This window comes from Bos indicus, chromosome 8 (genome assembly GCF_029378745.1).
Source record: "Bos indicus isolate NIAB-ARS_2022 breed Sahiwal x Tharparkar chromosome 8, NIAB-ARS_B.indTharparkar_mat_pri_1.0, whole genome shotgun sequence".
In the NCBI taxonomy this organism is placed as follows: Eukaryota; Metazoa; Chordata; class Mammalia; order Artiodactyla; family Bovidae; genus Bos; species Bos indicus.
The window spans coordinates 63,409,088-63,423,113 of record NC_091767.1 but is presented as its reverse complement, the minus strand read 5'-3'; the positions used below and the strand labels follow the sequence as shown (position 1 = coordinate 63,423,113).

Sequence of the window (14,026 nt, the reverse complement as noted above, 5' to 3'; positions counted from 1 at the left end):
TTTGCTTAAAAGGTGAAGAAGAGCGCATTGAGGACAGGGTAAGCATGTCACTAACTTCAGCTCTTTGAGAGATGTTATGGATAAGAGGAAGCAGACATGTTCTTTGCAGCTCCACAGAAAGACGTAGCAAGCTACAGGGAGATAGGTATAAACTCTGTATCTGGAAGACTGATCTCATAGACGTCAAGCATTCCTTAAGTGGAAGGCTCCTCCTGAGGACATAGTGACTTTCCCAGCACTGAAAGAGTCTGAGAAAGGTCTCAGAAAAACACCTGGAAGCTGCTATTGAGAAAATCCAATAATCAGATTGTGAGAGGGATTTAATCAATGTTAACCAATTTATGTATTCTTGAAGTCTTAAAAGATCTTTTAAAATACAGTTGTCCAAGTTATCCCACAGACACAATAAAACAAATGTAGGGCCCTGCATTCTCAACAGGCTCCTTGGATGACCTACGAACTGGAGTAAAAGAGACTGCGCCCTAGTGTACCTTCCAAAGGAGACTCTGGTTGCAACGTCCCACGAAGGGTTCGAGAGAGAAACTCTGCTGGTTTTGCCGCTCTGCGGGGTTGGGGGTGGCAGTTGGAGATATAGAAGGAGATGTTTCCCCCTTCTCCTCTCTTCTGTCCATGAGACTTCCGTCTCCCAAGAAGCAGGACTCAGCTTGGTTCTGTTGGAATGACAGACCCGTAACGTTTAGTCACAGTGTGGGGTAGCAAACTTGTGTGGGCTAGCCTGGGAACCTAACCACTATTTATAACATGATTTCTGTATGAAAAGATGTTCCACGTTCCAACAACTGCCTCTCAAAAATATGTGGGGCACAACCTGTCAGTAATTGGGACTCTTCATATAAAACTTGTTTTCTCAGAAACTTTTAGCCTCTCAAGATAAACTTGACCTCAGAGCATGAGTAATCAATCAGTTTTCAGTGTCCGCTTTACAGCGGAAGAAATTCTTCTGCCCTGAATAATTGGAGACCTGCTTTAAGAACAACTATTAGCTTTTCTCAGACAATTGTGAAAGTGTCTGTTTCTGCTGTCATTGTTTTGCCTGAGGGAGATCGGCGCCGGCTTCACCGGGGAACAGTGATGAATGGTCCCGGACATAGTGTGGTAGCAATGACTTCAGCATGGTGCTTGCAAAGACAGGGAGAATGAGGTCACCTTTCAGGCCTAAGCTACCGGGGTGTCCCACTCCAAGGACTTTACCCACAGAAGTGAGGTAAACAGGCACATTGCCAGTGTTCTCCAACCCCCTTTCCTCTGGTTGATGAACAGTTTTATGAGATAGAAAAGATAGGGATTTATAAGAGGTACACCTAAAAAATATATAGGGACTTGTGTTGGCCCCAATGTCAAATTGAATAAACAGTCTGATCTTGATCCCCTCTATTATCTACACACATGGAAATATCACCAATAAACTATATCAAAGAAGTTTAAAAACTACATTCATATACCTCCTGGTGAGGCAATACTGTGTCTGTTCGCCGAAGGTCTGACTCTTCCCACCCGCAACAACTTTAAGAATGTCGCAGAAACCTTCAAGGATGCCCCAGTGGCATGTCCTGGATAGAGAAGACGTCTTGAAACGTCATCTGAATGTACTCATTAGGTTGAACAAACAGGACTCAAAGAGACACCACCAGCCCTTGGATGCCTTTGCCTGCATCAGAAAAAGCCTCGGAGCAGCAAAGTCTTAGAGAGAAGAGTTCAAGAGGCCTCATTCCTTTGATGCTTAAGCAATTAATTAGATAAATAGACAATTCAGGTAAATTTTTGATATTTTAAAAATAGCCAATAGCTGAATTAATAGCCTGAAATATACCCAAATTTCTTTTTTTCTTTTTCTTTTAGGCCACACTGCGCATCTTGCAGGATTTCAGTTCCCCAAGCAGGGATAGCATCCAGGCCCTCTGCAGTGGAAACATGGAATCCCGACCCCTGGACTGCCAAGGAATTCCCCCAAATTACATTTTAAAATCAAGAAAAATATAGCCAAATAGAAAAATAACAAGGATATGTTGAAACAAAGCACTAAAAGTTGTGACTCTCACCATACCAATATGGTATAAAGAGGAAACACACCTCAGAAGTGAAAGTTGCCCATCTATATGTGGAGATCACTCTTAATAGTTAACTAGAGAAATGCAAATTAAGATGAAAAGAGATGTACATTTTTTTCTTGAGAAACTGACAATGATTTTAAAAATTGAGGGACTTCCCTGGTGGCCCAGTGGTTAGACTCTGCACTTCCACTGCAGGGGCACAGGTTTGCTCCCTGGTTGGAGAACCAAGAGCCTGCGTGCTGAGCAGCTTAAAAAAAAGAAAAAGAAAGAAATGCCTATTGTGGGCCAGGATGGAAGGAAATGGGCACTTTCATATAGAGTGGAATTTTAGCTTTTCATGTTTGGAGAGGATAATTTGGCCCTTTAGATGTGTGAATAGCATTTAAGGTTTTTATACCTTTTGCCTCAGCAATTATATATCTGGGAATTTCTTCCGAAAAAATAATTATCAGTATGTGTTCAGAAAATTTAGATACAAGGGTGCTTTTTTTTGCAATCCTGTAATTGGGAAAAATTAGAAAAAAGCTTTAATGTCCAATAATTGGAAATTAGCTAAGGAAGTAAAAGTAGGCCATTCACACACTGGAGGGCTGTTACCCCCTATCAGCACAGGCGAAGTCTTGGGTCTTTAGGGCATCCTGGGTGAGCAGTTGTTCCAGGTGGCCAGGTGAACAACCACTGTACTATTACTAGCAGTGACTGGAGTTCTTGGGGCACCAACACATCCTGGACACAGGACTGATGCTGTGCACTCATGGAACTGTCACAGCCACCTAGATGGGAGGATGCAGAGACCTGTAGGAGATAGGACCCCAGCCCCAGGTCACATTACCAAACCACTGAACTGGAACTGGAAGGCAGGTAAACCTGCTTCCAAGTCCTGTGTTCTTACCACTGTGCCAGGCTCCTGCCTGGATCACTCACCAGGAGGAGGCTTCTAGATCACCTGGTCCAACCTCCTCACTTTTCAGATGGAGAAACCGATGCTTAGAAAGGGTCTCTGCGGGTATTGTTTTGGGTTCTATGATCAAGATAACACCCTTGACCCCTTGGAGCTTAATTCTTCGGGTAGATGCACTGCAGGAAGTAAAAATTGCAATAAAGAAGATAAAACTAGTGGATAGAGATTGCCTGGCAGGAGGAGGTTGTGGAAAGGGTGGGTCAGGGAAGCATCCCTGAGAAACGACACATGTTGACGTTTGTGTGCCGAGAATATCAGGCCAGAGCTGCGGCAGAAGCTTCCTGGCAGAGGAGGCATCTAGTGCAACAGCCTCAAGTGCAAACAAGTCTGGTGTGAATGAAGGAGACCCAACAGGCTCAGGGAACAGGAAGCCTTATAATACACTATCTCATGCTCCCTGATAAGAAGTGAGCAGGCAGAGGATGCCTGTGGAGAGCCAGCCTCCAGGTGGAGGGGTGCAGTTACCTATGAGAAAGGGCTTGAGGAGCTGGGCTGGGCTGGAGACGGTGCTGTCTCCTTGAAGAACCCTTGGAATTAAAGAACTTCTGCTGGGTATTTTGACTGATGAACAGAACAGTGATGGCTGGACATGATGCATTTCCAAAGGAAATCATAAATAGATAAAACCTGAGCTATCCAATAGGAGCCAAAATGTTTTTGGTTTTTTTTTTTAAAGGTGGTGGATTTGTTGCTGGGATACCATCCACATTTGGCCAGGCAGATTCCTCATTTGGTTGTCTGCAGATTCCACCTTTGGAGGGGCTTGGTTGTACCCAGGCTCTGCTAACCCCTTGAGCCAAGGGCGAGAGACTTGAGATCCAGCCACAGAGTAACCCAGTCTTCAATGGCTCAGCTTCACCACTCTACTCGGATACGAGAACTGGCCCCAAACAACTTGGGGTGGTTTTCAAAAAGCAGTTATGACTTCAAAATTCAAACATGTGAGAAGCAGCAAAGATAAAATGAGACCAGTCTGGCTATACACACAGAGACACACACATACGCATGCTGTGTGACCTTAGGCAAGTCTCTAGACCTCTCTGTGTCTCCTGCTGCAGATTGAGAGGGCATGTGTGACTGTCTCTAAGGGGCCTTTTCTGGTATAAACTGACAATGAGTTCTGGTTTCTATGTTTGATTTGTCCCCAAGGAGGATTAATCCAAAGACTAAGCCATGGGCTCTGATGACATTTCTGGCAGAGGAGTTCAGAAGTGATTTGAGAAAAGGCCCATGAAGAGCTGAGGGTAATGGGTTCCCCTGGAGCGGCATTCATTTGGATCTGTAAGCCTCAGGGACTAGAGTAAAAAGGCAGTTTCATTACTTTGTGGCCTCAATCAGAATGTTAATATTACCAATGAAATTATTTTATGAAATCCAGCTCAATGGGAGAAAAAAAATTTTTTAATGTGAAGTTATTCGCAGACCCTGCTATATTCTGGAAGATGAAAGGGAAGAGCACAATGTAGAGATCAGAAGGGACCTTACAACTGGACACCTAGGACCTGCCCGGGGTCCCATGCTCTAAGAGGACCTCACTCAAGCCCCACGGGGTTCAAAATCCACAAGGCCACAGGGACCTGCCCACCCAGAGCCTACACCCCTCCCAATCCTGGGCCATCCCCTGAATTCCCTGCCCAAATGCCTGGAGCCGCATCCAGGGTCCAAGGAGCCTCTTCAGGGAGGACTGAGCCTCAGGGTGGTCATGGGACTACTTATGCCAGAAGAAGGTGGACTGGCTTGACTGGCCTGTGGGATGGAGTCAAGTGGGAAGAGAAGAGGGTGGGCCCCTGAGCAAAGTTAGCTTCCCCTGTGCTTCTGTGTCCAGACTGAAGCTCCAAGGGGTCTCAGACTTCTGAATTCAAACCTGGCCTTCCAGCTTGTTAGGAAGGTTTATTCACCTTCCTTTAACCCATTATGACAAAAAGATAGAAAATATTTTATTCAACAGTCTGTTTGTTGTCTATAACTTAATATTTAGACATATGGTGTATGCGCCTCCACTGTTACTGTAGCTCCAGGCCCAGCTAATGTCAGGAGGAGGCCTGCTCGGGATGCATTTTTCCTTCCACTGGTCTTGGCAGACAGCCAGGGTTCAGATACCAGCCCTGCCACTCACTTGGTCCTAGGCAAGTTAGCTTTCCTGAGTCAATTTTCTCATCTGTAAATGGGGACAGTAATAGTCCCAGTGTACAAGGTTGTTGTGGGGGTTAGATGCGATAATGCACGTTAAGAGCCTAGCACCGTGCCTGGCTCATGATAAGCACTGGGGAGTGTCAGCTCTCGGCACCATGTGCTTCATGTCCCGGCTGGCTGTAACTTGGTGTCCCTGGTCTCCTTATTTTCCAGACACCACAGCAGTATGAGAGAGAGTACAACAACAAGCGGTCAGGAGTAGGACCCAGCAAGTTCCACGGGTATGCCTACGACGGCATCTGGGTCATCGCCAAGACGCTCCAGAGGGCCATGGAGACGCTGCACGCCAGCAGCCGGCACCAGCGGATCCAGGACTTCAACTACACGGACCACACGCTGGGCAAGATCATCCTCAATGCCATGAACGAGACCAACTTCTTCGGGGTCACGGTCAGTCCCAGGCCCCTGGGCTCTGCTTTCCTTAGCGCCCCTTGGTGACACACAGGGCAAGAGGCACTGTGTTACAGGCCCTCTGATATATGCTTCATTTTTCGCTTGTTGAAATAACTTCCTGTGGGCTCTGTGGTTGCAAGGCTGCTGAAACGGGCATGGCCAGTAACGCTGTCTGATGTGTTGGGAAACTACCTGTCTATAACTTGTGGATTAGAAAGGCCATAGTGAGCTGACACAGAGCAGGTGGAATCCACCAGGCGGTGGGGTGGGGGTGAGTCAACAGAAGCTCTGGATCCAGAGTCAGGTTCAAATCCTGGGCATTCACTTTCAAGCTATGATCTTCAGACTACAGAGTTTTTTCAGCCCCCAAATGGAAATAATACCTACCTGGCAAGGCAGTCATAAACATTAGCTGTTACAAATTAAAAACTGCCCTAGCAGGTGGTTGAGCAAGCTACTTGTTCTGAGTTTTAAGATTCTTGAAATAGCTGGCAAATGGGAATAATAATGTCTGTGTTGTACAGAAGTCAGGAAAATTGGAACGATGAGAATCAGTATTTCTTGAATGCTTATGATGTGCTAGATGTGTGCTAAGCATTTATGTAGATTAGCTTGATGATGTATGCCCAGTGCTAGGCACATGTAGATGCGGAGGAAATGCTCGTGGTTGTTGTAGTTAATAATTGTCTCACTGCATCTGTGTGCCATCCCTAGGAAGTGGGTGCTGTTACCACCCCCAATAAAGCTGAGGAGCCTGGAGCTTGGCACATTTAAGTACCACAGCTAATCAGAGGTAGAGTTGGGATTTGAACCTGGGTCTAGCTCTTAAAAGCTGCATCACACTACCTTCTGGTCATGAACTTAAGTGGTAGTCATTTATGTCTCACAATGATGTATTTGTCACTGACTGTGCTCCCAGAATGGAGAAGGCGATGGCACCCCACTCCAGTACTCTTGCCTAGAAAATCCCATGGATGGAGGAGCCTGGTAGGCTGCAGTCCATGGGGTCGGGTCGCGAAGAGTCGGACACGACTGAGCGACTTCACTTTCACTTTTCACTTTCATGCATTGGAGAAGGAAATGGCAACCCACTCCAGTGTTCTTGCCTGGAGAATCCCAGGGACGGGGAAGCCTGGTTGGCTGCCGTCTATGGGGTCGCACAGAGTCTGACACAACTGAAGCGACTTAGCAGCGGCAGCAGTGCTCCCAGAAAATTAGGGAAATTTGCCTAAAGAGTAGTTTGAAATGGCTAAAGTGTTGCCCGTTGTTCTAATTTAAAAAGGCATTTAGAGAATCCGTCTGTCTTGAGAGTATATAAGATGAGCTAACTGGGGTATTTCTTACACGTTCATGCTCCTTTGCGCATGCGCTCAGGTTTGGGTTGTTGGTCTGACGGGCCGGGACTTGTGCAGGTGCTGAGTGTAGGCTATGGCGTGGACTCCGGGATAAGATGGACTCCTTGTCCTGGAGACTGTGGTCCAGAGGCAGGGCTGAGACCTAGACTCAAATGATATTAAGAGGTTGAAAGTGCTCAGCACCACGGGAGAGCCTGTGTGAGCCTAGAGGGATTTCTGTGACCTTTGATGAAGAAGTCATGGAAGACTTTGGAAGTGGAATCTTTGGGGTTGTGCCTTAGACCTGCAGACGGGGGCTGGCGGTCCAGCTGGATGGAGTGTGGTGAGGTGCATGTACTTTGTTGGGAATATTGAAAGGGAGGGTGGTGAGGCTGGGAAGGTGAGCTGGGGCACAGCTCTGTAGGGAAAGCTAAGGAGGCTGGCCTTATCTTACAGGCCAACAGTTTTCCAAGTGTGCCTTGACCAGCAGCACCAGCATCTCCTGGGAGCTGGTTAGAAATGCAAATTCTTGAGCCTAACCCCAGACCCACTGGATCAGAATCTCAGGGTTGGGGCACAGCCATCTGTGGTTTAACAGACCCCCTAATGCACAGTAGAGTTTAGAACCACTGCTCTGGGCATTGGGGAACATTGAGGTTTGCTAAAAAGAAGGAGAGTTCCAAATTCCTAAATAGAGCCCCTCTTGACCTGAGACCTGGACATTGCTCCCACAGCTCGGAAGTGAAGGCTCTTGTTAGTTATCGGTAAAGGTCATGTCTGCAGTGCATCCTGGACACAGACTGAAAACTTTAACAGCTTTCCTCAGCCCAGTGGTTTCAAAAAGTTCTTTTGTTTTATCCCCAGAACTTCTTGTTATCAGATTGTACGTGGTCCCTGGTGTGTAATATAAATTAAAGAGGAGATTCTCAGGTGAATGGAAGAAGAGCCCAGAGCCCTTCCAGATCAGCCCCCTCCACATCCCATCCCACCTCACCTCTCCCTCAGAAAGGCTCCACAGAGCACCAAATGCTTTAGAAGTCCTTTCTGTCCATGGAACAAATTCACAGACAGAGCCTTAGAGAAGGGTGGAATTCACCAGGGGTCCCACTAGTAGCATTATGGCAAAGCTGTCTCAAAATATGGGTCCACTTTTTCAGGCCATCTTGTCACGCTTTGTTTCCTATTTCATAGAATGAATTTGTAGTATCCCAAGTTGAAGTGGCTGGATAGAGAGCTACAGAATCTAGGAAGCCTCTCCTAATCCTAAAATGCAGCATTTTGTCTAGATGCCTGATGTAGCTTAGGTGGAGATCATTTATAACTACTCCTAAATGCTGCCAAATAATACATGATCCCTACTTGATGCGCAATTAGATGAGGCTGCCTGAAAGGCTTTACACAGCTTGAAGATGAGTTTCTTTTTGATGGGACATTCCTTGACTCATATTTATGCCTGGTCTCATTTGTGACTCATGATTCAGCGAATGTCAGAACTGAAAGTAATCTTAGAGATCCTCAAATTCAACCCCCTCAGGTTGCAGATGAGTATCTGAGGTACGGATGGAGAGTTTCAAAGTCACACAGAAAGAAGGTTCAATTTAGGCAGGACAGTAGCTCAGATGGGCCTGCCGTCACCACACCGGTGCTGCCTCTCTCCTCTTTATACAAATCTTCCATTAGTTGAGAAAAAGATTGCAATAGTGAAACAGGTCTTCAGGTTTTTTTTCCCCTTCCTCATCCCCTTCATCACATATTAATATGTGCTTGTCACTGGGCTCGAGACAGGTTTCATTAAAATTGTCTTCTGATCAGAGAAAAAAGACCAATTTCTGACAAAATAAAAAGTGTCCCTGTGGTCCAAGGAGACCGCAGAAGGCCAAGTTCAGACATAAATAAAGAGTTGGAAAGGAAGGGAACAGGAGGTAGAAATAAATTGAAGCATTTTCTATTTGCTGAAGGGTTTTCATTATACAGCACACACAGTATCCATTTTTCCATTCTCAGGCAGACACTTTATTCTGGGTCACCCTCATTCAGCTTGTTTACTATACGGAAAATCGTTTAAACACATTAAATTAATTATATCCGTGACTCAATTTCAATTGATTCAGTATGCATTCTCGCCTGGGAGCCAGGCCTGTGGCTGCCAGTTGGTGTGTTAAAGAGATTTCTTCGGGCACCCCAGGTCGGGACTCTGGCTTAGTCTGGGGCCCTAGTGTCTTTAATTTTCTTAAGAGCTCTCCTCCCAGCCACCTTCCTCCGAGAACACTGGAGAATAGGACCTGTGTCCCCAGCTGTACACTGATGGTCTGGGGTGCCTGCTACCTCTGATTCCCTGAGCCCACAGTTCCGGTTTCTGGCCCTGTCATTACCTCTCTCTGCTCTGCAAATCTCAGAATGCTTTCTCACCCGGAAACCCTTCTTCTAACAAACACCTGATAAAACTCAGGCTCAAACTGGCTGTTAGGTCTCAAAAGCCCAGAGCATCCTGAGAATCCCAGTCCGCAGAGTTCCTCTAGGGCAAGGATTCCTAAACGTCTATACACGTGTGGGAACCTCCCAGGGAACTTTGTTAAAAATGCAAATTTCCTAGCCCTGCCTCAGAACTTCTGATTGAGTGGCTTTGCAGTAGCGCCAGAAAATTCCCATTATTAACAACAAGTAGTCCTGGTGAGTCTCAAATAGCGACGTTTTGAGAATTGCTTGGGGCTCTGGCAGATGTATTCCTCCATTCATTTGCTCCTTAGCAGATCCTGTGCTGGGTGCTAGGAGCTGGGAGCGCAAAGAAGAATGATGTGGTCTGTGGGTTCCCTACCCAGTGGTAGAGAGATGGTAGATAACAATTGCCAGTCACTGTCCAAGGTCAGCCCAGACCCTTGGAGCAGGGACTCCATTCTGCTTATGAGAGGAAAAACCAGGAAGCTGTCCTGGATTTTCCCACAGTTCAGTAAGCAAAACTCCATGTGTGGGTAACCACAAGGTCCCTGTGCTGCGAGTTCTCCCTGTGCCATGCCCTGGGGAGTGAGGGTGCAATGCCAAGTTCCCTCCTCCCTAGCACTCAGGCTGTATACTGTGGTTTAATAGACTCTTCCAAGAAGGCTTTTCTACCAAAGAGACACTGAATTCATCAACAAGCTAATATCCATAACCCTTCAAAGGCTACTTGGGAATGTGTGCTGAGTTTCCAGGTAAAAAACCAAAGCTTAAATTTTTGGGGGGTGAACATGTTTTAATTCCTCTCAGTTATCTTTTGGGTGTGTCAGACCAAGATACAAGGGCTCTAACCAGCAGTATCCCTCCTTTAGTGAATGTTTCTTCTGGTTTGTCTTTTGAAACTACACCGTATTTATTTTGTGGTGCCTATGACAAAAGCTAAATTCATAGAATCTCATTGTATCCTATCGTGTGCACCAGTTTCTCCAGGAAGTCACTGAGAGCCTTTACCCCACACTTGGGTCAGGGCTGGGAGGCTTACATGAGCACTTGGGCATGGAGAAATTGAAAGGGGCTCTTGGGAATATTTTTGACCGTGAGAAGAGGGCCCATTCTTTCTAAACTATTTCCTGTGATCACCTCCTCATTCCCTGTGAGTGGACCTCATATAGAAGCAATCACAGCGGCAAAGAGGGTGACCCATGAGTTCCTCCAGATATAATAATAGACCCAATCTTCATCCTTCGCCCAGCCTCTCTCAAACAGCTGCGGGCCTCGACATCTCAATTTAACATCTCGGGAGAGGCCTGCAGCCTTAAGTTCAGGCAGTCACCTCTGATGGCTGTTATCACTAATTGATCTCGCCAAGAAGGTTACGAAGACAGCAGGTGGCAGTTTGCAGAGTTCATTGATCTGTTTGTGTTTGTTGCTGAAGAATGGGAATCCAGCCTTCACCAGTGTGCCCCTTAAACTTCAAGTTTTTATGGGAGATTTTTACAAAATTATCTCTCAGATCAGATCAGATCAGATCAGTCGCTCAGTCGTGTCCGACTCTTTGCGACCCCATGAATCGCAGCACGCCAGGCCTCCCTGTCCATCACCAACTCCCGGAGTTCACTCAGACTCACGTCCATTGAGTCAGTGATGCCATCCAGCCATCTCATCCTCTGTCGTCCCCTTCTCCTCCTGCCCCCAATCCCTCCCAGCATCAGAGTCTTTTCCAATGAGTCAGCTCTTCGCATGAGGTGGCCAAAGTACTGGAGTTTCAGCTTTAGCATCATTCCTTCCAAAGAAATCCCAGGGCTGATCTCCTTCAGAATGGACTGGTTGGATCTCCTTGCAGTCCAAGGGACTCTCAAGAGTCTTGTCCAAAACCACAGTTCAAAAGCATCAATTCTTCGGCGCTCAGCCTTCTTCACAATCTCTACTAAGACTCAAATACTGCCCCCATCCTCAATCAATATTTTTCCTGAAAAGAGGACATCCTGGAGTAAGCTCAGTTTGGCTGGGATCCCAATCACTAAGTTCTTGAAACCAGGTCATTAGAGGAAGCTAACCAGCTCCTCGTCCCAGGAAAATGACACTCTGTTGACTGAAGCCTCATTTATTTCATTCCCACTGTTGCTTGGCCATGCTGTGACCCTGAAGTTGCACGGTTGATTTTTTTATCAAACAGGAAACTTTATGCTACACACACACACACACATGAATGAATTAAACTTCGTGTTGTTCAAGTCCGCCTATCTCTCCTGCCTCTCTGATCTTTGGGGTCCTGGCTTTATTCTCCAATACAGAAGCTTCCCACCAGCCACACATTTGTGCCTTCTATTTGATATCATCATTTTGCTTTAGATTTTTTTTTTTTTTAGGCTGAATTTGAGTGAGCCAAGAACTAGAGTACTAGGAACTCCACCCAGAAGTAGTGAAAAGCCTACCAACTTAGGATTTGACCCCTTTGGGGGCTGGTCATTCAACCAGTCATGACTCCATCCCCTGGACTCACCTAATTCCACCTGTTTCGATTTTATCCTCGAAGCAATCACTGGAGAGCTTGTCAGAAACTCTGCCATGGTCCGAGTGTAATGTGCCAACTGCGTGTCCCAGAAAACGGGACTTGTCCCAGTGACCTCGTGCTAGGTCCCGACGCCACTCAGGCTTTTCTGTTCTCAGGTCTCCCTTTCATGAGTGTTTCTTGGCTGTTGTCCAGGATCAACAGCAAACCCTTCCAGAACTTCCTCTGCACCCCACTTATCTCCACCCCACCCAGACCCAAGGAGATCCACTGAAATTGCAGTATATACAAACTTAACATGGGAGCTGGTTTGGGAACCTCATTTCTCTCCCTTTATTCCCTGGCTAAGCAGCCTACCCGCAAACTCACATAAAATCCACCATTTCGCAGGGCGTGGCAGTGATGAACTGTAACAGGAAACGAAGATTTGAAAAGTCAGGCAAAAGGAGGCCACAGTTCAGCCCAGCTCTTAGAACTGTGTGACCTCAGGAAAATTGCTTACCTATCTGTGCCTCAGTTTCCTCATCTATGTAGGAAAATATAACCTACTTCATAGGGTTGATATGAGAAATAACAATGGTGTTTAGTACCCAGTGGTATCATCACCATTACTATTATTATTATTCCCATGCTATTATGATGATTTTTCAAAGCCCAGTTTATGCAGGTCTAAATCAAGGAATATTCAGAATCAAGTCTAACCATCATTCTCTCTCTACTAAGTGCCAGTCTGTTTCACATATATTATCTCATTTAATTCTCTCAGCAAATTGTGAACTTGTATTAAGGTTGTAGGAACGCTTTTGAGTTCTCTACCTGCTGCCACCATTCACTCTAGGGATTTGATAGTCACCTTAAAGGTGGAAGACATCTGCTCACAGTCCTCCCTTTGTTCCTCCCTTTAGTCGGGCTCCATGCCACTTAGGGTCCCACAGCCCTAAGAATTATCACTCAGTATCATACACAAAAACTAACAGCAGCAGGTGCTGTTGGTGCCCCAGCCAGATCCCTGCCCTTTTAGGATTTAGGTGAGATTTGCCCATTCCCCAGCTGTGCAGGTGCCCCTGCCAGTGTCCCCACGGATGGAAACCTCCTAGCCTGGAGGTGCCTGGGACTCACACCCCTCCCCGCAGCAGCCTGCAGGGATGACTGGGTGGTGTGTTGGTGACACCAGCGCTGTTCACCTCCAGGGGCTCCCTGGAGGATCAGGCTGAGACTTGCCTTACTTGGAAACACATCCCACAGAGCTTGGCCTCTTCCCTCTCCCCCTCTCCCTTACAGGTGTCTCCCGAGAACACATGTTTAATCTATCCCTTGCACATGATTCCCTGTCCTAGGCTCTACTTCCAGGGGACCCAATCTGAGACATCTAGGTGTCTTTGTGGGAAATTTAAACATTTTAAAGAGGGAATTTTTACTGTAAGCTAATTGTTAACTGTGCATGAAGTTTAGCACCAAGCCTCTCCTGTCACCTCCCCCATACCAGGTAGCCAGTTCCAGACTCCTCTCCCTTACAGTCCGTCGCACCCCGCTCCTATCCCTGCCTCTTTCAGTCTGCCTGTGGGAAAGCCGTATTCATATTCTCCAATGAATTAGCAGCTCCCAGATTTGTGGGTCCGGTCCCCTCAGTACTTCGCCTGGCACTTACACCTGGAGGAATCTCAGTAAACACTGGTAACCTTGAGTTAACTTCTTGGGATTGAATTCACGTACGATTGAGAAATTCAGTCACACTCTCCTACTCTGCTGCCTCCTAGGCTTCTATAAACTAAAGACTTTTGCTATCCAATAAATAATCAGAACTGACAACAGAAGTATTAACAGGATCTATAGTTCTTGAATCTGCTGATAGTGATGCCCAAATTACTGCTGTGACATCTGGTGTCACTGTTCCACGCAGGTTGTGGAAATCTCCATGACACATGTATATGTGGGGATGGGCATGAAGGGCTCTCACTGTTTCCTCTGTGAGGCAGGAGAGAAACCCAGCCTTTACCCCTTCCCGAGTCTTCCCCATCAGCATTTCACTAGGACTCAAATCCCAGAGCCTGAGGAGGGAGGGAGTGGCTCTTGGGTCCTCTGTAACTTCAGACTGTCAGGAGCATTTCCTGGAGGTAATTAATTGCTA

At 46.5% G+C, this 14,026-nt stretch overlaps 1 protein-coding gene across 1 annotated transcript in view; it reads left to right on the top strand.

Annotated features, from left to right (window-relative positions):
- Window positions 1-14,026, top strand: part of GABBR2 (gamma-aminobutyric acid type B receptor subunit 2) — a 369,209-nt gene that overhangs the window by 225,501 nt on the left and 129,682 nt on the right. Inside the window, exon 7 of the mRNA XM_070794811.1 lies at window positions 5,380-5,616. Coding sequence (XP_070650912.1) covers window positions 5,380-5,616 — 237 coding nt within the window. The remainder of the gene's footprint in view (window positions 1-5,379; window positions 5,617-14,026) is intronic.